This window comes from Lactuca sativa, chromosome 1 (assembly GCF_002870075.4).
Source record: "Lactuca sativa cultivar Salinas chromosome 1, Lsat_Salinas_v11, whole genome shotgun sequence".
NCBI classification, from domain to species: domain Eukaryota; kingdom Viridiplantae; phylum Streptophyta; class Magnoliopsida; order Asterales; family Asteraceae; genus Lactuca; species Lactuca sativa.
Window position 1 is genome coordinate 229,141,445 of NC_056623.2, and position 25,940 is coordinate 229,167,384.

A 25,940-nucleotide genomic window follows, 5' to 3' on the forward strand; every position below is an offset into this window, starting at 1 on the left:
CAGAAGACATAAGATTTCTGATTAACATCTTGGTAAATTTTAGGCTTATAGCCCTGTCTAACCATTTGCCAATGCCATAGAATAGAAGTCATCTCTTACGGAGACATGCTCTACATGGCCAGAGGCTACGTACTAGTACCAATTTGAATCTAAGTCCTTTCACTGATCACATGGTCAAAGGTATTACTTTGGCTATAAAAATAGCGATTAAAATAACACGGGAAAATAACTCGGAGTAATAACACTGAAAAGCACATAGCACATATAAAACATAACATACAATTGTTCCTATATATTAAACTCACCGTGATATAACCGGGGGTTAAAATAGTAATTTGCGCAGCACTTCGTTACTATAAATAGTTTTCTTCTATAAAAACCGGGAGATATATTAAAAACCGGGCTTTGCGAAGGTAGAGCTTCAAACCGAAAAGATAAATTTCTCGAGCTTCTCGGGCACTTCGGGACGTGTTTCGGGTGCTAAAATTGATACCAGGGCTTCAGGGAATATCAAAATAGTGAAAATATTGAAAAAGGGGTCAAAATTGCCATTTTCTAAAATTACCCGGGAAGGCTTGCAGCCTTCCTTTTATAGGGCCGAGGTTCGGAGGGTGCGCTGGCAGAAGGAACACGCAGCATCAGGAGGAGAAGGCAGATGGCGCAGCAGCGAGGCTCAGACGCAGCAGCTGGCTCGGCTCGGACGTGCCTTCGTATGCGAAGGGCAAGTGGCAGCCATATGCGAGGCGTCTTAGACATCGCCTAGGACGTCAAAAGGCGCTTCGGATGCCCAATGGACCTCGGCTTCGGACCAATCAGCAACGGACACGGGGGATCTTCGATTGGTCATAACTTCTTCGTTATAACTCAGATTTCGATGAGGTTTTCGCCTACAAGTTTCTAACGAGATTATTTACAACTTTCAATAATAAAATTTTACTTATTTTAAATTTTATATTTTCGCTAAATTTCACTATTTGACTTTTAATTGGAATCTCATAAGACTTCTAATATTTTCTGTGATTCTAAAGATAGTTTTACTTTATTTCTATTAAAAAATATCTGTTAGAACTCAACACTCAATTTTATTCACTTTGAATAATAACATAACACTATTTCAGAATGTGTATGTTACAGATACCTCCTCCTTTTGAGGATTTCGTCCCCGAAATCATAACAATTAAAAAAAATGGGGATATTTTTCTCTTATCTCATCCTTATTCTCCCATGTATAATTTGGGCCTCGATGGTGTTTCTACTTAACAAGAACGAACTCTACTTCTTTTTTATGTAGATTAGTCATTCTTTCATTTACGATCTCTTCTACTTAACTTATTATCTAGTTTCACCTTAGATAATAGAACCATTTCATCATATATGCTTAAACCTTTACACAAATAGCTCACATGAAACACTTCATGAATATCTGTCAAATCTTTAGGCAATTCCAAGCAGTATGCTTGCTTACCAACCGTTCGTTCTTCCAAAGTAACATAACGCCTTTCCATGAAATACCTTCAGTATTAGTAAATCATCTACCCGAAATTCTACGGGTCGTCTCCTCTTTTCTGCATAGGACATCTGTCGATCCTGGGCCGCTTTCATTCTTTCTCGGACAATTTGTATCTTGTCAGTGATGTCTTGAATCATTTCAGAGGTGAAGGCAGATGGCGCAGCAGCGAGGCTCGGACGCAGCAGCTAGCTCGGCTTAGACGTGGCTTTGTATGCGAAGGGCAAGTGGCAGCCATATGCAAGGTGTCTTAGGAGGCGTCTTAGACGTCGCCTGGGACGTCAAAAGGCGTGTCGGATGCCCAATGGACCTCGGCTTCAAACCAATCAGCGACGGACATGGGGGAGGACACAGGTTAGCTTCGCATGCGAGGCGACGTGGCTGAGTGCTGACCATGCGAAAATTTCCGATATTATCCACTTATTTCTCGGTTTTTGAGCCAAAATCTTCTAAAATCCATAACTTTCGCATATGGGCTCCGTTTTTGACATTCTTTATATGCACGCATAGGTAAAATTACGCTCTATAAGTTTCGTTTCGACTTCGTCGGATAATTTTGACTTTAATTTTTATATTATTATTTTTAACAGACCGGGACAGAAAAATCCGTTAAAAATTCATAACTTCTTCATCCGACATCCGTTTTCATCAGAATTTTTACCGTTGTACTAACAATGACGAGACCTTCAATTCTCGTTTAGGTTGTGTCGGCTAAAAATAACTCGATCTAAAATTCGAGTTTTTTGCTGTCTACTGCTAAGCTGAAACTTCGAAAAATCATAACTTTCTCATACGTAGTCAGATTTTGGCGTTCTTTTTTATCGAACTTCTCGGTTTACCGAATACTACGACTTTTATTTAGATTACTAAAGCTAAAAAGTAGTTTATCAAAAACTCATTTTTACGTCATTCGGTGCCGTGCCGGTTTTGTCGCGGATCTTCGATTGGTCATAACTTCGTCGTTATAATTCAGATTTCGACGAGGTTTTCTCCTACAAGCTTCTAACGAGAATATTTACAACTTTCAATAATAAAATTTTACTTATTTTAAATTTTATATTTTCGCTAAATTTCACAATTTGACTTTTAATTCGAATCTCATAAGACTTCTAATATTTTCTGAGTGATTCTAAACATAGTTTTATTTTATTTCTAGTAAAAATTATCTGTTAAAACTCAACACTCAATTTTATTCACTTTTAATAATAACATAACACTATTTCAGAATGTGTATGTTACATGAATCGAAGCAGATGAACTCGTAAATCTCAAAAATTGTAGATGTAGAAGAATATAGAACATGATTGAACAAAGTCACTCAGATTATCAATTGCAGATGTAGAAGAATGAAGAACATGAACTCGAAAAAAAAAATACGACTTTACAAGCTATTATTTAGCATTGTTCAATCAATGTCAAACTCCAATCGATCACCATTTGAAAGAATATAAGATTAGAGATAGAAGATCGACCTGATTGAATTGAAGAATAAGGAATTTTGATCCAACGAATATTTTAGTAGAAAAATCGAAATATATGAGATGATGTCTTGATGACGTGAAGATGACGCTAACAATATATCATATCTAAATTTAACCTACTAATTAATCTACCCCTAATTAACTAATTGGTTATATTAATTAGTGTTGATCCGTTTTTCTTATGAGTCATAAGATCATTTTGATCAAAGACTAAGATTTGATCCCCATGTTTCACAAAATATAGGTGGTATCAACTGAACCTCTACCTCTACCTCTATATATATATATATATATATATATATATATATATATATATATATATATATATATATATATATATATATATATATATATATATATATAATTGAAGTAGTGTTGGAAATGAGATAGTATTTGGTTATTTAATTTTATTTTTTTACTTATTTTAAAGTTAAAGAGATGGATTGGAGAGATGTTGCGTTGAAACTACCCTACATATAATATCTTCTAAATAAAACGCAATGGCCGGGTTCATAACAAAAATATAATCTGAATATAAACAAAACAAATAAGGAAACACAAATACTTTTTTGACTTTATCTCCATGTATTTATTAATATGTGTAAAAAAAAATTGTACAATATTAGTTGACGTTTCAATCCGGCAACGCATGATAGAGTCAATATAAAAACCAACGTAAAAACAACGCCTACATGACGAACCCATGATATATATAAAGAGAAATAAACACATATCAATCTATATGTTATTCGAAGTGTATGTATCTTCTTCCCTCCATTTTCCTTCGCCACAAGACGCCCTTGGTATAACCATATCTGAATCATCTTTGACACTTATTTGTTCAAATTATTCCTCCAACTTCTTTATCTGAATCACAGACAAACGCACACACGATTTCACAGTTAGTGTGTGTAAATTGGAGTGTGATCAAACAAAGCTTCATCCATGGCCGGCCACCGTGATCAAAATCTGTTCGGTCATGACGATGATATCAATCCTTTTGCAGTAACTCACACTCTCTCTCTCTCTCTCTCTCTCTCTCTCTCTCTTTCTCTCTCTCAATTTAGTTTCGTATCGTGTATTTTTTTCGTGTCTTTTTATAAATTGTCACCTCTAATGCTTTGTGATGATCAAAAACAAAGATCCATTCGTAAATGTAATGTTCTAAGCTCAAACCCACAAAATAATTCAATTATTTTGAAAAATAACTAAATATTATTTGTATATACATATCAATTCCCTTTATACATGTTTCGTGATGATAAAACGAATAGATCCATTCGATAAAATGTAAATGTAATGTTTTAAGCTCAAACCCGTAAAATAATTGTTGAGTTATAAATTATCTCAAATGATTGTGTGTAGGTGTGTAACTTACAATAATATTCATGATTCATCATTTTAGATTGATCCAGTGATTATTTGTGTAAAATGAGAGCTATTAAAAAGAAGATTTAAACAACAAAAATGTTCATAACAATCATAACATTAATAATTTAAACAACAAAAATGATAACTAATTCAGGATATAAGATTAGTTTATTTTTTGATAGAATCATTATAACAACAATCACCGAGTCCCTCCAAGCTCCAAGTTATCAACTCTTGGTCCTGAACCTGCACTTGTCTACGGTCATGGTGGCGCTGCACCACATACTTCTCTAGATACGCCCACGGTAATTCAAGTTTAATCACAATGTGTATTTTATTAAATCTTCTACTTATTTTTAATGAATTAATGAATTATTTTGTCTTGTAAATGTATTTTGAACTTAGAAACTAAAGAAGAAGAGACAGGAGTTGGAAGCTAAGGAGGCTGAATTGAACAAGAGAGAAGAGGTATTTAGGGTCATAATAGCTTAAATTCAATCAATGTGTATCAATTTTTATTGTCCATACCCAAAAAAATAGTTACCGATTTAAAGATGGAGCAATAATAATTTTCAGAAAAATAAAAGACAATTTTTGACTTTCTTTTTTCAACCAAAAATAAATAATGGGGTATATATAGCAACCATGTTTTTGTCATGTTTAATTTTGATAGCCAACTTTTATTTTTAACATTTAAGTTACCGAACTTAGATGCTTAATATATTTGATAACCAAATAGAGTTGGTTATCAAAATTATACATTATGGTATTGTTGTATTAAAAAAACACTTTATTTGATTCTATTTAATAAAAATAAAAACGAATTAAAAGTTGTAAATTATTATTATATCAGGTTTTTAATTTAATTTTTAATGGATGCAGATCCTGAAACGAAAAGAAGAAGCAATAGCAAAATGTAAGTTTTTAACATCTTTGTCACTATATTTTATCTTGAATTTTAGACCCTAAAACAAAAAGTGAAAAAAAAAAATGAACGTTACATATAAGAAAAACCGTTCATAAAATCATTCACAAAAACCCGAGTTTACTAATTATTGACTAAAAAAAATTTCTGATTAATATTTTTTTGCCTTTTATCATGAGAAAATTTATCAAATAACCAATAGAAAGGAAATGTTCGAAACAAATGTCTATGAAAAACATAATTTTATAAAATGACCACTATTTCTGTAGAGAGGGCTCAGTGGAAGTCCTTATGTTGTGAGGAACAAGAAAACTCTTTGAAGAAATGACATGAGGATAGGCCTGACAATGAAGCGGGTTTTGACCCTGATCCGATCCAAACCCTTAATAATTATACGGGTTTGGAGAGTTTTTGACCCGTTACACGTTAACGACCCGTACCCGCTAACCCTTTTATTAAAAGGGTCGGGTATGGATCATCATCGATCCGCTCCATTTATAACCCGCCTCATATAAATTTTAGAATTATACATTTATATTTTATACTGCCTAAATTTTACTTTAAATTACAATTGAAAGTCCAAAGAGAAAAGGCCGAAGACTAAACTATTTATATATAGGACTCGGAGACTTAATTTTTAGACTCTCAGTCTTCTCCCAAGAATCATGATGTCATTTTATTTATATTTCATCATGTAATCATCAATTTCATTTATAATTCAATAAATTCATTTATCAACCGGAAGAAAGTTTGTAATTGTTATTCTTTATCAATGCAGTAGAGGGTCAAAAACCAATTGGAAGTAACTACAATAATGATTTTAATTTCAATCGAAAGTCTTTGAGTACATAATGTGTTTTCTAAATCAACATTTGTTTTATTTAACAAATGTGATTTTACGATTTAAGTAAAATATGTTTGATTATTTAAAAAACGTACGGATTATGGGACGGGTCTGGATATCTACTGATTCGGTGGATAAGGATATGAGTTTGATTATTCAAAACCCTACGGGTTACTTGGTCATTTGCTTCAAACACTCCTCTCATTTTGTTTATTTGATGAATTCTCTCTTTTATTATTGTATAGCTGCGGTTGCTGGCATTAGAGTTAAAAATTGGCCTCCATTTTACCCCCTTGTTCATCACAATATTGCGGGTGATATACCAATTCACCTTCAAAGAATACAGTATGTTGCATATGCAATATTATTAGGTACGTTCTCGAGCTTCGATTTGTGTTACTCTGATATTATGCTACAACAAAATTTAGGATGATTATACTTCGTTGTTTCAGGAGTGCCAATTTCGCTTTTTTGGAATCTTATTATGAGTATAGCAGTATTTGCGAGTGGGGCAGGTTTGTATTTTATCTCAATGAACATTTTGAATAATATCTTTTATTTAGCTTCATATATAACAGATTTTGCCCCATCTATTTATAGAGGGTGCCTTTGTGTTCTTCTCTGCAATCTACTTTTTGTTAGGGCCTCCGGGAGCCTTTTACTTTTGGTATCGTCCATTGTATCGTGCAAATAGGTAAGCATGTCTGGTTACAAGTATTTATGTCATCTTTGTTCACATTGTAAAACAAAAAAAACTGTTGTTGAAATCGCCTACCACCACAAGTGTCAAATTAATTTTGGTGTTACACTTCACGTCACTCTATCAATGACTTTTAATTTTAAAAATAAATTATTAAATATTAACCTAGAAATAAACAGTGGCGTAGTCAGAATTTTGTTTTATGATAGACTAAATAATATACAAAATATGAACGAATGACAAAATTTTCAAATGAAAACAATATATATATATATATATATATATATATATATATATATATATATATATATATATATATATATATATATATATAAAACTAAATTCATTATTTTAAGTATTACACGATTTTGTCTTACATCATTCAAATAATATAAAACGGAGTGCAATCGACATAGACAACAACATATTCTCTTAAATTAATTTCAAATTTTGAATGAAATAGACAATGGCACAATCCTAATTCCTATTAGTATTTAACAAAAATATGTATTATACATACCATATATATTTAACCTTAATTTTGTATGGATGGACCAAGGCCTACTCTTATCTTATATTTAGGGATGTCAACGGGGGCAAACGGGACGGGGATTGCATCCCCGCCCCCACCCCCAAAATTTTCTCATTCCCCCGCCCCCGAAATCTTCATCCTTTCTACCCCCCTCCCCCCCCAATTGATTTTTGACTAACTTATTTGGGCTAAAATAAGTTCTTGTTTGGATTAAAAGAAACTATTTTTTGGATAACAAATAGATATTTATAAAATAATTTTACATGTTACAAACAACTTAAAAACAAGTTTTTTGTTGAATTTTTGTAGGTAAAAATCATTTTTTTGTTTATTATACTTATATAATTAACATATGTTAATTTATATAATTTATTAACGGGGTCCCCCACGGGGGTTTCGGGACAAGACTACCAACCCCCGTCCCCGCCCCCAAAATTAAAACGGGGGGTTAACCTTGCCCCCGTCCCCGATTTTTTTCAACAAATGCCTCTACGGGGCGGGGCCCCCGCGGGATCGGGGTCCCATGAGACTTTTTGACATCCCTACTTATATTGACTATGTACCTAGAAATAAATATGATTTTTTTTTTCAAAATATATCATTACACTAATCTCACTACGAGTTTTAAAATTAGTCCAATATTATATAATGTACTTATATTTTCCAATGTAGAATGAAAATAAGTCAGCTTTTGTTTAAATGGGTTTTGATTACGTAAAATATTATTAGAAATTAAGTAATAATTAGTTACATATCATATTTTTTTTTATGTTTTAAATGAAATACCATTAAATCTTCTAAAATATTTTTCCATATGCAGGACTGATAATGGTACAAGCTTTGGTTGTTTTTTCTTCAACTTCTTCGTGAGTATCTTGCATCTCTTCAACTTTATATTTTCATAACAATTATAAATTGTAACTCGAGTTATTCTTGAATAGAATCACATCTTGTTCTTTACCTTTGCTGCAATTGGTCCCCGCATATTATTTGTTGGGCTACATTTTGCGTGAGTTCCTCATACATTTTTGACAAATTCTCATATTTTGTTTATGTTTTATACAAGAAAATATAAGTTAATTTAATCAATGTTTCTTGTTTATCAGTGGGATCTTGAATGCAATAAGTCTCATGAAAGACCATCCCGCACTCGGGGTAATCTCAGAATTTCAATACTTACATAAAAAATTTACTTTTTATATTACAATAAATAAATAACACTGACAAGTTTTTATTTTGTAGATTATGAGCTTTATAGGATTTGTATTGTTTGCAATTGAGGCAATTGTAAGCATATGGGTTTTCCAACAAGTCTATCGGAACTTTCGTGGTCATGGCAAATCAGCTACAATAAGAATCGACCTTTAAGGCAAAGAAAATAGTCGAATATCTGTTTTCAACTAAAAATAGTTCTGCAATGAGTATGAGATCGCGCAGTGTTTGGTTTATGGATTGTTGATTGTTTATTGTTATTTATAAACAATAATCTTTTATTTGTGACTAAAAACTTATTTTTTCAAAAATAGTAATTATTTGTTATAGACATTTGTGGTATTTTTTAAAGGTATTTTAGAAGTAATCACTCATATTTGTAGTTATTAGAGATTTTTCTAATCATAACTATTCTTTACACGTTTCACGAATACAAGATAAGCACATCTCTGGATGATGTTGTGCAGAACTCTTGGAGTAACCAAGAGCTTGGGTTGCGAAATCCCTTTGTTTTGCTTAAAAGGAAATTTTACATGCCTAAAAGTTATATACAAACTAGGCCAATCAATGGGCATTGCTTAGGAAAGCAATTATATGGTTAAAATATGTTAATTTTTTTGGCATTTTCCATAAGTTAGCAACAACGATACGGTATTTGTGTAGTGTGTTCGATCGCAAATGACATTGACAGTGGCGGAACCAAAAAATTTTTGCAAGGGGTAGCACAAAAAAATCCCGATAAAAGATAGTAAGATAATTTTTTTTAATTATGGTTTCATTAGAAATAACAAACTAGCACAAAAGTCTCACATAATTACATTTTTCAAAGTTATCCTCTACGATTACACATTTTCCTAAAGCGCTCTATCACTCGTTCGATCTTAACATTCATAAGTGCTTCTTTTTCTACACTACAAATTAAAGCATCATTCAAAAAATCATCACTCATTTTGTTACGTAAGTTGGTCTTCAAAAGCTTCATTGCGGAAAAACATCTTTCAACGGTTGCGGTTGCGATAGGCAAAACCAAAGTCAACTTTAATAACTGATAAACCAAAGGAAAAGAAAGATGTTTCCCGGTTTCGACCATCAAACGAGAAAGGTCCGCAATTCTCTTCAAATTAGAAAATCTCTCATCATCAATAAAAGAGTGATAATAGGATTCAAGTTGACCATCAAGATACACCATTTCCGAATCATTAAAATCAGTTTTGTACAACTCGCTTAACTTCACCAACTTTGATTTGCCAAACATAGAAAAAGCATTACAAGGACTGAAAGCTGCCATGTATTGAAGCAAGTCGGTGCTCACTTCACTAAAACGGTCCCCAAATTCTTGAATTTGTATATCCAAAACCATGTTGAAAATATCAACTTCAAAGTGATGTTGATTAGTAACATTGGTCCTACGGTTTCTTGGAGTAACATAAAATTCAGACATTTCCACAATTTTAATTTTATGTTTATGACAAAAGGAAAATACATTCTCCAACATTGAAGGAAACCCATTATTTCTAAAAGCTTTGAATGTTTTCATCGTCACTTTTACCAAAGAAGCCGCTTCCAAAATATTTTGATCCTTTCTTTGAAGATGTTTTGACAAGGTATTCGTGAGACCAAAAATCTCCAACATCAAGTGTAAATAAAACACAAAATCAACAGTCTTGAAATACGACAAAATACCGTATGCTTGATTTTGGTTATTTAAACTAGACCCTTCCTCTTCAACATATTGAAGAACCTTGATAACCTCCGGAAACAAATTCTTCAAACTTATTATTGTTTTATAATGTGAGCTCCATCTTGTATCCCCAGCTCGAACAAGAGAAGTCTTCTGATTTAATCCTCTTCCTGTCCCAATTTCACCATTACCAATTTGTTTTTGAACCATTTCCTGGTAACTATCTCGTATTATATCTTTTCTTTTACAAGAAGCACACACCACATTAACCACCAAAGCTAATTGCTCAAAGAAATCATCAGCACCATCGTAGTTTTTTGTTACAGCCACAACCATTAATTGAAGTTGGTGTGCAAAACAGTGTATATAATATGCCGAAGGATTATCTTTCAATATCAATGCTTTCAAACCATTAAATGCACCCCGCATATTACTTGCTCCATCGTATACTTGCCCTCTTACTTATATATATATATATAAGAAATAAAATAGATAAAGATTCAAATACATAAAAAAAAAAGAATTCATAATTTCTTACCTGAGATATACTCAAGTTATTGTTGGTAAATACCGAATCAATGGCTTCTTTTAGAGTTAAAGAACTTGTATCCTTCACGTGAACAATGTCAACAAATCTTTCTTTCACTAATCCAAGACTATTAACATATCGCAAAACCATAGCCATTTGTTCCTTTTTGGATACATCACTACACTCGTCTACTAATATAGTAAACACATCATTACCAATTTCTTCACAAATAGACTTTATTATCTCTTTTGAAAAGCATTGAACAATCACTTTTTGAATCTTTGGAGACGTCAACTTTTCATTTTTGGGAGCATTTCCTAAAGTAACCTTATAAATACTTTCATTATAGTCCCGAAGGAATGATAATTCTTCAATGAAAAGCCCTATAGAAATTGACCCATCGGACTCGCCATGACCACGAAATGGTAACGCATTCTTCAATAAAAATCTACAAGTACCAATTGTAGCACGTAATTGAATTTGATAGTTACTTGCTTCAACTTCAGTTTGCTTATGAAAAGCTTCACTAATAGATTGGTTTTTCTTTACTAGATTTTCACATTTTTGTTTTTCTTTGTTGTGATGACTATCAACTTTACCTTCATGATCTTTCAATGATTTTTTTTTTACTCCAAGTGTCAAAGCCTCTCGTCACAAATGCATCTCTCCCCCCTTGTTGCCCCACAATATCTCCAAATAAGTAACAACATAAACAATAAGCTTTGTTCTCTTTTTTGCTATACTCTAACCAATTAAATTCATCAAACCATTCCTTTACAAAACGTCTGTTCTTACCACCAACTTTTATTGATGGAAAATCATGGCCTCTTGGTTGAGAAGGCACTTTAATCCAATATGCTCTCCTTATTTCATCCCTTTGATTTGGATGATATGATGTAGTTCTTGGTCTATCCGTCGGGTCTAAATGAAGATTATTAATATCAAAACTAGGTGGAATATTTTGTGGTTGTGGTTGTGGTTGAGGTTGTGGTTGAGGTTGAGGTTGAGGATGAGGTCTTTTTCCTCCACCACTTTCGTCACTACTACCAACATCCAATGTCCTTTTAAAAAAATTTCCAATTAAACCCTACAAATACAATTAAAGTGTAACACCGTAAAATTTAAACAATTTTTCTCTTTTTAAAACCATATAATATCATTCACATTCACTTTTCAAAACATTGTATCAACATTATCTCAATACAAAACCCCAAGATCAAAAACATATAAACTCCGGTGTGCATGTGTCTCCGGTGTGCGTGTGTACGAATCATGTCGGCGCCTTCTTGCGATCATCACTGGTACCTGAAACACATAACACATAACATTGTAAGCATAATTGCTTAGTGAGTTCCCCAAAATACCACTCTGACACATATTAGCCACTCGAGGCTATAACTATCTTGACCCTCTGGTCAATGTGTCTCAGTGGGACCCTCCAGCCCCAACTCTCTGTGGGCCCTCTGGCCCTAACTCTATGGACCCGAAGGTCCAAACTCTATGGACCCACTGGTCCTATTCTGTAAACTTTGAATCATGCATATCAGATATCATAATAAATCACAACACATAAATAACATGCAAATACACTGGCACATAACTCTAAAATACACTATCACATAACTCTGTTACCACACTAGGTAAAGTATAGTGAGAAGACTCACCTCAGATGTCTCAGTAAATCTTTGACTCGGTAGAAATATGATCTAGCCTCCGCCTAATCACATAAAGTAAATACTCTCATAAATATAACTCTCGGAACTAAACTCAACCCTCTCTTAGCACCCTTAGAAGGGTAAAAGACCATTTTACCCCTCTCTTGGCTCAAAAGCCCCATTGTTGACCAAACCCTAAAAGTCAACAAAAGTCAACAGTCAAACTTTGACCCGACTCGTCGAGTGCACTTGGGCGACTCAGCGAGTCTACACGTGTCCATTATCTCTCTAGTCTCGCTTGGCACGTTGAGTCTTTCCCATTGCTTGACGAGTTACACCTGGCATGAATCGGGGGGCCACCCCGACTCAACTCGCCGAGTCTCAAGATCAACTTGGCAACTTCCGCCTTGAACTCCAGTCCTCTATCCCCCCCTCTGAGTCACTAAGTCATTCCCCCAACTCGGCAAGTTACTCACTGAGTGATTTACGGGAAACCCTAACCCTACTCGCCGAGTCTGCTCTTGGACTCGACGAGTTCATGCCATGCACAAACTCAATTGACCTCCTGAGGTCAGGTCTACTCCTTTGATCCTTAGATCTGACCATCCCAAGCCTGATAGACACGTAAAGCTCAGATCTTGACAGTCATGTGACGTTTAGGAGGTTTCACTTGGTGATTTAGCCCCAAAAATAACATCCTAAGCTCATTACCTCCATAGCTCAACATAAAGCAAGCTGGAATAAGCTCTTTACACCACTATGGGTCCAGATCTGAAGTCTCAATATGAATAGGGGCCACATTCTCACAATTCATTCCAATAAAGGACATAAAAACTCTACATCTATGGATTCCTTCAACAAAATAGATAAAGGGGTGATATAATACCTCAAATATTAAGTCTTTTGCTCGAAATCCACAGATGCACAACCTCCTTGGTCTCCTCTAAGCTGGAATCACCTCCTTCTTGCAAGAATCAACCACAAAGATCAAGAAATGGCTCATTTCCTCTCACAAACGCTCTAGCTCTTTTAGGGTTTCTCTCTGGGGTTTGGTAGCCGCAAATGACGGCCCTAAGGGACTCTAAATAGGTCCCAAACCCGGGAAATTAGGGTTTCATTAAACAACGTGGACTCGCCGAGTCCACTCTTGAACTCGTCGAGTCCAGTCATGAACCCAGATAAGAATTCGCGACCCTACTCGGCGAGTCTAAGCACCAACTCGCCGAGTCCCTCCACAAACTCCAAAATAAATGAATAAAATAATATACCTGGAAATCCGGATGTTACATAAAGATTTAAAATTCACAATTGAAGATTTAAACATAATACAAGTGAGCAGCTAGTTGACTAATTAGGTTTTCAATTTGAACAAATAAATTAAACTAAATCATTAAACATTAAATCATAAAACATTAAATATGGAAAATTAAATATTACTTGTTTCATATTCCATAAGTAAGCCAATAGCGAAATGGGTGAATATGCTTTGCCAAGAAAAATTATGGTGAAGCAGGAGGCAGCGACAGTAAAAGGACAATCACATGAACAGCAAAAATATATCAATTTCTTTTTTCCCTAGTATTCTTCGTAATTTAGATGTTCACAAAACAAAAACACATATTTTTTAATAAATGGGCTAAGTTATTCAAATTAATGGGGTATGGCCTATGGGCTTCTATCTTAAATGTAATATGGCGGTTGGTTAAAAAACATATCATAATTTACTTTGTACTTATAGATATAAAATATTATTTCTATGGAAAAATTGAGGGGTAGCACGTGCTACCCCTACCAACTAATTACTTCTGCCCATGGACATGGATGTGTTATATTAATATTACGGTGAAGATTTGATATCTTTTATATAAAACATGTACAAAATGTAATATAGTAAAGAAAATGATACTGTAGGACCCAAAATTGTTGAATATATTGTTTGTTTATCTCATATTACAATATAAGTTACTATATGATGGTTTATAAAAATGATATAGTCTCAATGATTATGTGTAGACTGAATATTGTACCAAAACCTCCGAATCTACTATTAAAACTTTGATTGTTTGCATCTAATATTTTATATGTTATTCATATAAAATTAAAAAAATTGTTTATCAATTTCTATTTGTAATAGATAGATAAGGATTTTTATTAATAAGTCTAAAACTGGCCTAGAAAGGAATTTAAGAATTCTTCTGATATGGAATCATAGTCTAAATAGAATCATGATCTAAAGATATTCATTAACCATAGTCTACAAAATATAAATCCATTGCTCAGTTGATTCATTAGAATTTCTAATTTATTGATTTAATCCGGTCGGTATAGTATAAATATATAAAGAGAATTCAGGAAAAAAAAAGAGAGAACATTGTATTTGCAAACATGACTAGAATTTTTTGAGCAGTTTTTGTAAGAAATTTTTTTATCTTTATCCCCCCAGCGTAGAAGGAAATATACTTCTTTTACTATGATGAAAAGTTTTCGATTTTGATCTTAATTTCTAAAAAAGATTACTAATCCTTAACTTTTCGAGGAATTCTTCATCAGTGGTTGTGAATGACTGATTTTTTCAATCTTTTCGATCTTGGATCCGTAGGAGCAAGTCAGAAAGTAGAACCATCTGATTTGATTCGTTCTTAATAGCCATGAGATGCATATGCCTGCTCTCACCGAGATCTTTGGAGATGATTATGTACTACAGTTTGGTGGAGGAACTTTAGGGCACCCTTGGGGAAATGCACCCGGTGTCGTAGTTAATCGAGTAGCTCTAGAAGCATGTGTACAAGCTCGTAATGATGGACACGATCTTGCTACTGAGGGCAATGAAATTATCCGTGAGGCTACCAAATGGACACCTGAACTAGATGTTGCTTGTGAAGTAATGAAGGAGATTAAATTTGAGTTTCAGGAAATGGATACTTTGAATCAATAGCGTTTGTTTTCTTAATTGAAGTTCAATTAAACTCGACCCAATCTTTTACTATAAGGATTGAGCTGAATCCAACATGCCTATATTTTAGATAGATACATACTTATATAGATATAGAAAATTTCAACTAAAAACTCGAAGACTAAACAACTAAAATCTTTCTATTTTTGTGTTGGTTGGATCCACAATTAATCCTATGGATCCTTAGGATTGGAATATTATTTTAGACCCTATATTTTCCCTAGATCGAGACAGGTATCACAACTTTTTGCTTCGATTTGAATTATCCGGACAATGCCTTATATAAATATCCAATATATGAAAAAGATGGACATTCAAAACCTATTTCTCGATTCAATAGAAGCCCAAAGAGGTGAATAGGGTCCCAAATAACGAGAGATATGTAAAAAGCAGGTCTGATTACGCCTATTCCTAATCCTAAATGGAATGTAACTAGGGATCCATATGGTAACATAGTATCTATTTAGATATGCTCAAATGACCTCTTCTCACAATGAGAATGTATATAACCCTATTCAGGTCTAGTCCGGTATGAAATGAACTTATAATCATAGAATCGACTCGATCATCAAATTATAGATTATAAGTTCATAACCCAAGCCCATTACCATTTTGGGCGGAACAGATCTACTAATTCTTTGATTCCAGTTAGTAAGAGGGATCTTGAACTAAGAAATAGACCCTAGAAACTAAAAAAGGGTATCATGAGCAATTGCAATAATCGGATTCATATATATAGTTTTTTTTAAATTATCCTCTTTATTTGGTAATAAATAGACTTTCGAATTTTCTTTTTTTTTTAATCAAGTAATTGGTCTTTTTCAGAGGAATACCATTTGTTTACATCTTTATTTTGAGACGCCTGGCATTGGTTGATTCTATTTCGCCATTTTTTGGGGATTAACCTAGACACTGTAATCTAAGATATATCGTATTGATAATGACCTCTTAACCAGTTTTTCCATGGATGCATTCCATAATTTGGAAGTTTATTATGTCTTAATTCGGAATGAAATATGCCTTGTCTTACAAAAAAAATCCTTTATTTCAGTCTTAAGAAAAAAAGACGGTCAATAGTATTTTATTGCTACAAGTACGAATTATTGAAAATAATAAGACATCTATTTGGATATTTCCCTTGAACTCCGCAATATTTTTTATTTGACATAAATAGTTGAAGGGAATTTTCCGAAGAGAAAATGGATTATAGGAGTGTGTGACTTGAACTATTGATTGGTCTGTGCAGCTATCTGATTATTTGCCACATTTAATTCGCAACCAAATGTGTCTTTATTCCAACCATCAAGTAAGCCCGTACAGAGGATAGTCTGGTTCGCTTAAAGAGAATCTTTTATATGATTAAATAGGAATCATGTCATACATGAGCAGGCTCCGTAAGATCTAGTTCACCTAACTTCAGATTGAATTTAATACTATACAAATACATTCATTTCCTCTGCATTAACGTAATCTAGGATACTATCAGAGTGAAAAAAGGGTCTAAAGAAGAACAGAGGCTAGGCTATATTAGTAACAAGTAAATCCTTTGTGTGTGTTTATAAAAGGTCTCTGGTGGGTTCCCTTAAACAAGCCACTGCTTATGAGTCACCGGCTCATTCTTCAGTAGGCACGCGGTCAGAGCCCTAGGCTCCTCCCACTGCTTGGGAGCTTACGGTTTCATGTTCTATTTCACTCCCCGATGGGGGTTCTTCTCACCCTTCCCTCACGGTACTACTTCGCTATCGGTCACCCAGGAGTATTTAGCCTTGTAAGGTGACCGAAGTGAGAATCAAAAATATTCTGATAAAGACGTTCCTCAGTAATATCATCATGACTCTCGAATTCATGCGCGGTACCAATACCAAACCAAATACGATGAGTAGTGGGGTTAAGCCTTGGCTAAACCTTGGAAATCTTAATGCCATAATGTTGGGTTTTAGTATACAACAACATCCTATGGTGCACATACAACCCTAAATACCTTGGATCTATGTTTTCTCTATTATACATGCAAATATGAAGTTTCCAAGGTATTACCCAATACCAGCATACAAATATCATATACTACACAAGAATCTAGTTAGGATAACATACCTTATGATGAAGCTTGAAGTCTTGATGTATCTATCCTTAAGAGCTTAGCCCCAATAGTGTGAAAGCCTCAAGTGGAATCACAACACACCATGGACAAAGGATGAACTTGAGAGAGAATCTCCATGTACCCAAAAACACCCATGAACTCTAAGAACTTCATGTGTAACCACAAGTGATGTTTTTTGGTCATGATGCATGTATTTATATGTGTGGTATTTCAAGAGTCATGGGTATAACCCAAATCCATACCCATGGGATTTATGGTCCATGGTTCATGTGGCCCAACTCTTTATGTATCCATACATAAACTTGGTCCAACATGGATCATAAGCCCAACACATATAAATATAACTAATTAACATAATTAGTCCCTATAGATTTAATTAGTCTCTTTTGATCACCAAATTAATTCTTGATCAATACTAATTAACTAATATCATTTCATATTAATATATTATAACTTATAATATATTAATAAATCATATATAACATTTTCTCTCAAAAGTCCATCCTAACAAAGTGTCCTAATGATATGCAACCCAAATGGACCATGGTACTCGCGGGTCAAGTACATACCAATAATAGTTATGGGCTTAGACATCTAATCCAACACATAATGGCTTTCAAATCCTCTTAGCCATTTTCCTACTGCAATAATTCTTGCTAAGAAGAATGCCCATGTTGTGGCAATTCCACCCAAAAGGTAATGGGTTACTCTTACAACACGTCCTTATACAATGCTTAAGGCTCTCGACTGGGTAGCAGGAGCAACTTTTAATTTATTATGAGCCCAAACGATGGATTCAATAAGTTCTTGCCAATAACCACGTCCACTGAATAAAAAACATTAAACTAAAAGCCCATACAAAATGAGCACCTAGGAAAAAAAGGCCATATGCGGATAATGAAGAACCATAAGACTGAATTACCTGGGATGCTTGTGCCCATAAGAAATCGCAGAGCCACCCATTAATAGTAATAGAACTTTGCGCAAAATTTCCTCCCGTGATATGAGTTACTACTCCTTGATCGCTTATACTGCCCTAAACATCTGACTGCATTTTCCAACTAAAATGAAATATGACTACTGAAATTAAGTTGTTATAAGGCTCTAAGTTATTATATAAATTGTGCTTATTTAACTAAGTATTTGTAAGAGTAGTGTAACAACCATAAAATTCGAGCCAATTTGAAACTTTTTAAATCATTTAAAACCATTCAGTTATTATAATTTGTTTTCAAAATAGTTTAAACATCAGAGTTCCCAGAAATCAATATCATCAACGGTCACGCCTTCGCCTTCTCGCGGTCATCCGCTGAACCTGAAACAATAAACTGAAACTATAAGCTCGAAGGCTTAGTAAGCTACCCCCAAAATACCAATGCCATACCAATATAACCATAACATATAACGTATAAGTAAACAGAACAGCCATGCATCTCAAGTCTACAATGTGACTGGTCCACCCGCATCGGGCCTTCAGTCGATCAGGTCCACTCTCTGAGTCTACAGTATGCATAATGAGCCTTCAGCCTAACTGGACCGCCTCGTACGCCTTTAGTCTATCTGGACCACTCTCCAAGCCTTCAGCACGTCTGGACTGCCCCGTAAGGCCTTTAGCCTATCTGGACCACTCGTTGGGCCTTTGGCCTGACTATGTGCCCTCCTAGGCCTGCAATCTATTTGGTCCGCCCTGGGTATGTTGGCGTACAACACAAAGTAGAACCCACCTCAACCCAACCCCCAACCAAACAAACATGTGCACATAAATATCATACGCTAGTTCATATCATATAACAGTCAAACTGATCCAACAGATCACTAATCATAACAACATCCCAATAACCGGTATACAGACCTAAGCGGTCACTAACATAGCCTCATTCGATAGCCAGGACACCAACCTAACCAGGTCACTAAGCATAAGCATATCATCATCCTAACTACTGGAACGTAAATCAATAAAAGCATATCATGCAATAAACCTGGATACAAATCCGATAAGGTTCGGCATTCGCGCCTTAGACCCTATTGATATAGTGAGGATAACTCACCTTGCAAATGTCGAATTGAACCACGAAAACGCGCTCCTAAAACACTGCCCCAAAATTAAACACCTATAACCACCAATGATCCAAACTCATAAATTTCCAACTTCCTAAAATGCCCAAGAAGTCAAATAGACAACCCTTGGCCAAATTCAAAGTCAACGATCAAGGTTAACAATCCATGTTGACCCGACTCGTTGAGTGTAGTCACTGACTCGTCGAGTCCTTCCAGAACTCGAGTAGTCGTGAAAACCCCCACTAACTCGTCGAGTTTCCTACAACTCGCCAAGTTTAAGTGTGTCAAACTTCGGGAAAACCCAAGTTGACTCGCCGAGTCACCCCACTAACTCACCTAGTCCACGCAGAAGTCCTTGCACGACAATCTTCATCGGACTTCCCGAGTTGACCATGCAACCAGCCGAGTCCCTTTCAGATGCTTTTTAAGCCATTTTAAGGTTCCAAAACGCAGATCCATCTTCCCAAGACATTTTTATCACGTAAAGTTGCAAACGTTACGTGTATTCGAGGCTCTAAAGTCATATAATGTCAAAAACAAGCTTAAAATAGAGTTTCACACTTAAGGAGAGGCTCATACTTGCTAAATCTAAGAGCTTTATGGACTTAGAGACCAAAGAGAGTTCAGATCTAAAGTTACAACTTCAAATCTTATCTCATACCCAAGAATAGCTTCTTATTATGCTAGAAAAGCCCTAATCTTTAACCAAATGAGATCTAGAATGAAATGAGGTCAAGGTAAAGACTTGATACCTTCCAAAAGATGCTAACTAAGGTAGATATCAAATCCCCACACGTTCCTTGCTTCTAGCCACTTGTTTTCCATGCTCTTCTTACAAAGATCCACCTTCCAAAGCTTAAAATACCCAAGAATGAAGCACACACACGGATTAGGAGTTGTTGGACTCTCAAGAGGCTGTAAGGCGGATGAAGGAGGCTTATGATCCTTTAAATAGGGTGCCCGAAACTTAGGGTTTCATCCTTCAGCTCTTACTTGTCGAGTCCTATCTTGGACTCGACGAGTAGGTCTCTTAAACACGTGGCCCAAACCATTCTTACTCGACGAGTCAGGGCATCCAACTCGTCAAGTATACCTTGAAACTTATGAAAATCAAATCCATAAAATTATGACCTGAGAGTCGGGGCGTTACAATTCTCCCCCACTTGAACTAGACTTCGTCCTTGAAGTCTGTTGTGGTGAACAACCCTGGATAATGCTCCCGCATTTCCGCTTCCGGCTCCCACATGTACTCGGATCCTTTCCGATACTGCTACTGGTTTCCCTACATAGTTCATGTGCTCTCCGACCTGAACATCACCCATCGATACAACCGTCTACTCATCCAAAATGTGCCTTCATAGCTTAACAAACTAACTTACATCGAGCCTTCGGTATGAATCGACCGCCCACTCGAGGCCTATAGTCTCCCCAAACCTCTCGCCGAGCGTTTGACCCGACTGGGCTGCGCTGCTAGGCCCTCGATCAATCCGGACCGCTCTGGTCCGCTAACATCCTTCCCCAGTCCTACTCTTCTACTGAACCCCTGTGCCTACGAGTTACCGTTGGCCCGCACCGGGTATCTTGGCCTACTGCATAGAGTAGGACCACCTCAGCTCGATTAGGCACAACATGCCATATAATAGATCATCAGGAGAAGATATCCACATTAAACCAACAATAATCTACCATGTCGCCCACCACATCCATAGAATACAGTCCCGCAAGTGATTACCACCAACAACATACCTACCACTACCGGTCAACCAGTACGACACTCATATCTAGCCCATATCAACCTTCGGGTTGGAATACCAATATCCCAAGTCCACTTGATCATAGGGTTCGGTCATCCTCGAGATGGAATACCCTAGATTAGGATACTAACATGTCGAATCAGTTCAACCATCGAGTTGAAATTCTCAGGGTTTGTTGGCCTACCGCCTCAACCCTACCGCTCCTCTTCAACCTCCGTGCCTACAACTTTCAATCGGCCTGCACTGGGTATCTTGGCCTACTGTATAAAGTAGGACCGCCTCAACCCTACCCAAATATAATGTATCGACATAGCCGATCAGTAGAAAGATCTAACCCGAACGTGCTCCTACAAAAGACATAATCAACACAATCTCTATGCCCATAACCTATAACTGTAATACCTTTACATGGTCCTTAGCGTAGGTCTGGATTGCCTCTGAGCCCATAGCATGAGTCTGGTATGCCCACTTCGGCCCTCAGCTCATGACCGGAATGCTCCCGATAACCTACCGACACTGCTTTCGTCACTTCAGATGTCCCAACGCTCCATCATGGAGATTCTCACCTCCTCCATTGCCCATGAGGGCCTAAACAATGTCCTTTACAACACCAACAAGCATCAGTGTACTAAAACCTCACCCCACTCTATCCACTTGTAGAACAATTTGCTACCCCATATCACATATCTACTCAGAACTTGATCATATAGCTAACAAAACCCACACATTGTCTTCAGCATACTCCATCAGCAATGTTCAATACTTGGGGATAGACCTACTGATTGCTATAGCATAGCATCATGCTCAATACCCGCACATAGATCTACAAACACATACAGATACTTTTCGAACACCTGAAAACCCAAGTCGTCAAAACCGCCATAAACACTAAACATAGAAACTGTCTGAAACAATAGGCTGCCTTCTGGTTTCTTCCGAAGTCCACTAAGACCTCCCCGGTCCCAACTTCTTTAGAATACCGAAGTCTTGTCCGGTTGCTGAGCCAATAGTAATCACACAGTCGCCCCACGTGACTCCTAAAGGAAACTTTGACTAGCAATAACCGCCCTAACTATATCGCCACTCATGGCTCCATCAATCCTTCTGATCCATTCGATCATAACAGCCTGACAACCTGCTGCCATCGAATCAAATACGAAAAGTGAACGCTACCAGAATACTGTAGTCTTACATCATGTCCGGTCTCCAACGACCTACCGTTTTCCTGATTCCAATTATGATCATCTGAAAGAATCCATGAATGCTACGAATCGTCTCGTAGTCTCACACCACTTCCCACACCATCTGACTGCTAGTGAATGCTACGGCTACCCCCCCACACACACAGTCTTACAAAACTTTCCATACTATTTGATCGCTTGTGAATGCTACGGCTACCCCCACAGTCTTACAACACTTTCTCTCCAACACAACCGCAGTCTGATACCTTACCCTCAATCTATCAATCCAATTACCCTCAGAGTCTATCACACACTCGACTGAACACCCGAAATTGTTTCCCCAAATTCTACTATCAAGCACCGAGAAGACGCGATACACATGCTGGGAAGTTTTACCAAACTCCCAACTCACACAACCCTTAACCAAACAGCCACTTGGGCCGCATTTCTTCCTGACAAGGATGAGAAATTTATCTCAGTTTCAAAACCACTATCGGTTCCAAATCCAGGGATGATTCTCCCCCACTTAGATTCGACTAAGTCTTCACAATACATGAAAATTGAAGAATTCCCAATATTTCTCCCTTTCCAACGATCGATCCAATAACAACCAACTCTTACCAAATAGTGCTCCATTACTAGTCAATCCCAAATGATCACACACTTCTAAGAACCAGATGGACACTTCCTGAATCTTAGTGAAACCATAAATCTCTAATGCTTGAATGATCCCACATTCAAATCTTGAAGACCAAAGTATAGATAATCCAACTAATACCTCAGCAACGAGCTACTTCCCTTGGCGCTTTCATCCGCCAATCAATAACGGTTACTAAAACCACTGAATCCTGACAATGCTGAATAACCATCCTATGGGACCCTGTCCGCAGACCTCCCTCATAATACCCTTCTTCCCAAGATGCTCCAAACAAGTCTCCCGCTCTCGGGCTTTAGAAATCATTTCATTCAAGGTTCGCACCCTGAATCGCTCACCAACTCAATCGTCCACAGCCGAACTTTAATACCTGAAGCATCCTTTGCACCAAACCGGGCTACAACTACTCCTAAGACATAGTCTACAATCCCAAAAGTGTAATAGATCATACAATCAATGCTTACTATCTGATACAAGAGATCCAAGACAAATAGGACCTCAGAAAATACTTATGCCACCTCTACCCGCCTACGCTCACCGGCGCTGAAATAATGTCGCCAAACCCTGCAACCAACTGACCCCCAAGCTGAAATACAACCTGATCCTGGCGTCACAAGCCTACTCACTCCTTCGACCTCGAAAACTAAAAGGGAACAATCCTTGCCCTATAAAACGACAGCCCAACCCATGAATTAACCATTCCACTTCCAGCTGCCAAAACCCCATCTGAACATAATCATCACCCCTTTCTAGAGTCCTCGCGACTCACATTCCGGCCTCGAGCAAAACTCCCGAAGCCTCAAATCCATACACTCCTGTGATAGCCACTCCCGCTCAGCCCCCGTATAATAATGAGTGCAGGATACCTCCCTGATCTCAAGTAACTGCAGCCCTCCGCTCATCAGAATATGTCCTAGTATAGGAAAGCTCGATCAGCTCCTCCCCTTGTCGTCGTTACAGTTGCTAAAGTTGTTGCGGCAACCGTCTCGGTAATGACTGCATAGAGCTCGTCAAAATACTCAACCATGGCGGTCTTAATAGACCCGGCATCTCCGGAAACTGTTCATGGACAATCTTGATCACCTCCTCCTAGATGATCTCACTAACACGATCCCCTGAAAACGATGACCTATCCTGGCTGTCTGCTCCTGATCCTTACCTGGATCCGGACTCCAGACGTCTCGTAACCACCATTCTGGTAAAACACCAGAAGGATCTCTGATAACCCATATAATGACAGGGGACCAACTCCCAACCCAACCCTAGGGGTTGTGAAATCCTTGCTACGCGTATGGGTCTTGTGCTTTTAGTAGTACGGGCCCGTACTACCTTCCACACCTACCCATATTTGTCTCAAGTATCATCACAACGCCCTAACAATGTACATAATCATAGCGAGCTATCAATCCTCACTCCTAGAGGAATGTTAAATATCTCGTAACTGGCCTTCCGGCCCTTCTCTACCCACCCATCCATGAAACTTCCACCAACCCTGCAGCACTAGTGTATGCTAACCATACATAACACTGGACCCTATAGACTTTCGAATATCTGATCCTACCCTAATCCCTAATCAATAAGAACGGAACATAAGGCCAAATCAAACATTCTCGGGCTATAAGATCTTAATTATGTACAGCCATGATACATACACAAGTAACTACAATAATGATGTCAATCTCATATAAAGGAAAACCCTAAGCTAGTAGGCATCATGTAATCAGAAAATTCTCTCATGCAATTCCTAAAGATCCCTAGCCTAATACTAGCATGTTGTTCTATCATATCACATAATCAAATAACCATATGGTATTTTGGGGTCTACTTACTGGCTCCAACTGATCATACACTTGCATCCTCCTTTACTTATTTTGAAGACCATTTAAAAATCATTTTGAAAATCCTTCCTTGATTTGAGACTGGATTCACACGAGTGTTCCTCCAATTCACTCAAACCAAATCAGTCATTACAATTTGTTTTCAAAATAGTTTAAACATTAGAGTTCCCAGAAATCAATATCGTCAATCGAGGAATGTACGGTCACGCCTTCGCCTTCCCGCGGTCATCCGCTGAACCTAAAACAACAAACTGAAACTGTAAGCTCGAAGGATTAGTGAGTTACCCCCATAGTACCAACGACATACCGATATAACCATAACATATAACATATAAAAAATGGAATAGCCATGCGTCTCGAGTCTACAATGTGACTGGTCCGCCTGCATCGGGCCTTCAGTCTATCTGGACCGCTCTCCAAGCCTTCGACACATCTGGACCGCCTCGTAAGACCTTCAGCCTATCCGAACCGCTCGATGGGCCTTTGGCCTGACTATGTGCCCTCCTGGGCCTGTCGTCTATCTGGGCCGCCCTGGGTATGTTGGCCTACAACACGAAGTAGGACCCGCCTCAACACAACCCCCAACCAAACAAACATGTGCACATAAATATCATACGCTAGTTCATATCATATAATAGTCAAACTGATCCAACAGATCACTAATCATAACAACATTCCAATAACCGGGATACAGACCTAAGCGGTCATTAACATAGCCTCATTCTATAGCCAGGACACCGACCTAACCAGGTCACTAAGCATAAGCATATCACCATCCTAATTACTGGAACGTAAATCAATAAAAGCATATCATGCAATAAACCTGGATACAAATCCGATAAGGGTCAACATTAGCGCCTTAGACCCTATTGATATAGTGAGGATAACTCACCTTGCAAATGTGGAATTGAACCACGAAAACGCGCCCTTGAAACATTGCCCCAAACTCCAACACCTATAACC

The 25,940-nt window shown here is 36.9% G+C and overlaps 3 protein-coding genes across 3 annotated transcripts; 1 reads left to right on the forward strand and 2 right to left on the reverse strand.

Annotated features, from left to right (window-relative positions):
• The first annotated feature begins 3,933 nt into the window (after window positions 1–3,933).
• On the forward strand, window positions 3,934–8,728 carry LOC111918594 (secretory carrier-associated membrane protein 3-like). Its single transcript, XM_042897800.1, has 11 exons — window positions 3,934–3,993; window positions 4,542–4,664; window positions 4,765–4,827; window positions 5,242–5,275; window positions 6,374–6,499; window positions 6,581–6,643; window positions 6,729–6,822; window positions 8,181–8,226; window positions 8,302–8,369; window positions 8,467–8,515; window positions 8,603–8,728. Exons 1-11 carry the CDS (start codon window positions 3,934–3,936, stop codon window positions 8,726–8,728), a joined length of 852 nt encoding a protein of 283 aa, XP_042753734.1.
• A 673-nt stretch (window positions 8,729–9,401) lies between these two features.
• LOC111918595 (uncharacterized) lies at window positions 9,402–10,589 on the reverse strand. The gene has a single exon (XM_023914239.1). The coding sequence runs from the start codon at window positions 10,587–10,589 to the stop codon at window positions 9,402–9,404; it is 1,188 nt and encodes a 395-aa protein (XP_023770007.1).
• LOC111918596 (uncharacterized) lies at window positions 10,589–18,454 on the reverse strand. Its single transcript, XM_052767340.1, has 5 exons — window positions 18,414–18,454; window positions 18,221–18,317; window positions 11,413–11,869; window positions 10,792–11,330; window positions 10,589–10,639 (listed from the first exon to the last, which is right to left on the reverse strand). Exons 1-5 carry the CDS (start codon window positions 18,452–18,454, stop codon window positions 10,589–10,591), a joined length of 1,185 nt encoding a protein of 394 aa, XP_052623300.1.
• Between the last annotated feature and the right edge of the window lie 7,486 nt (window positions 18,455–25,940).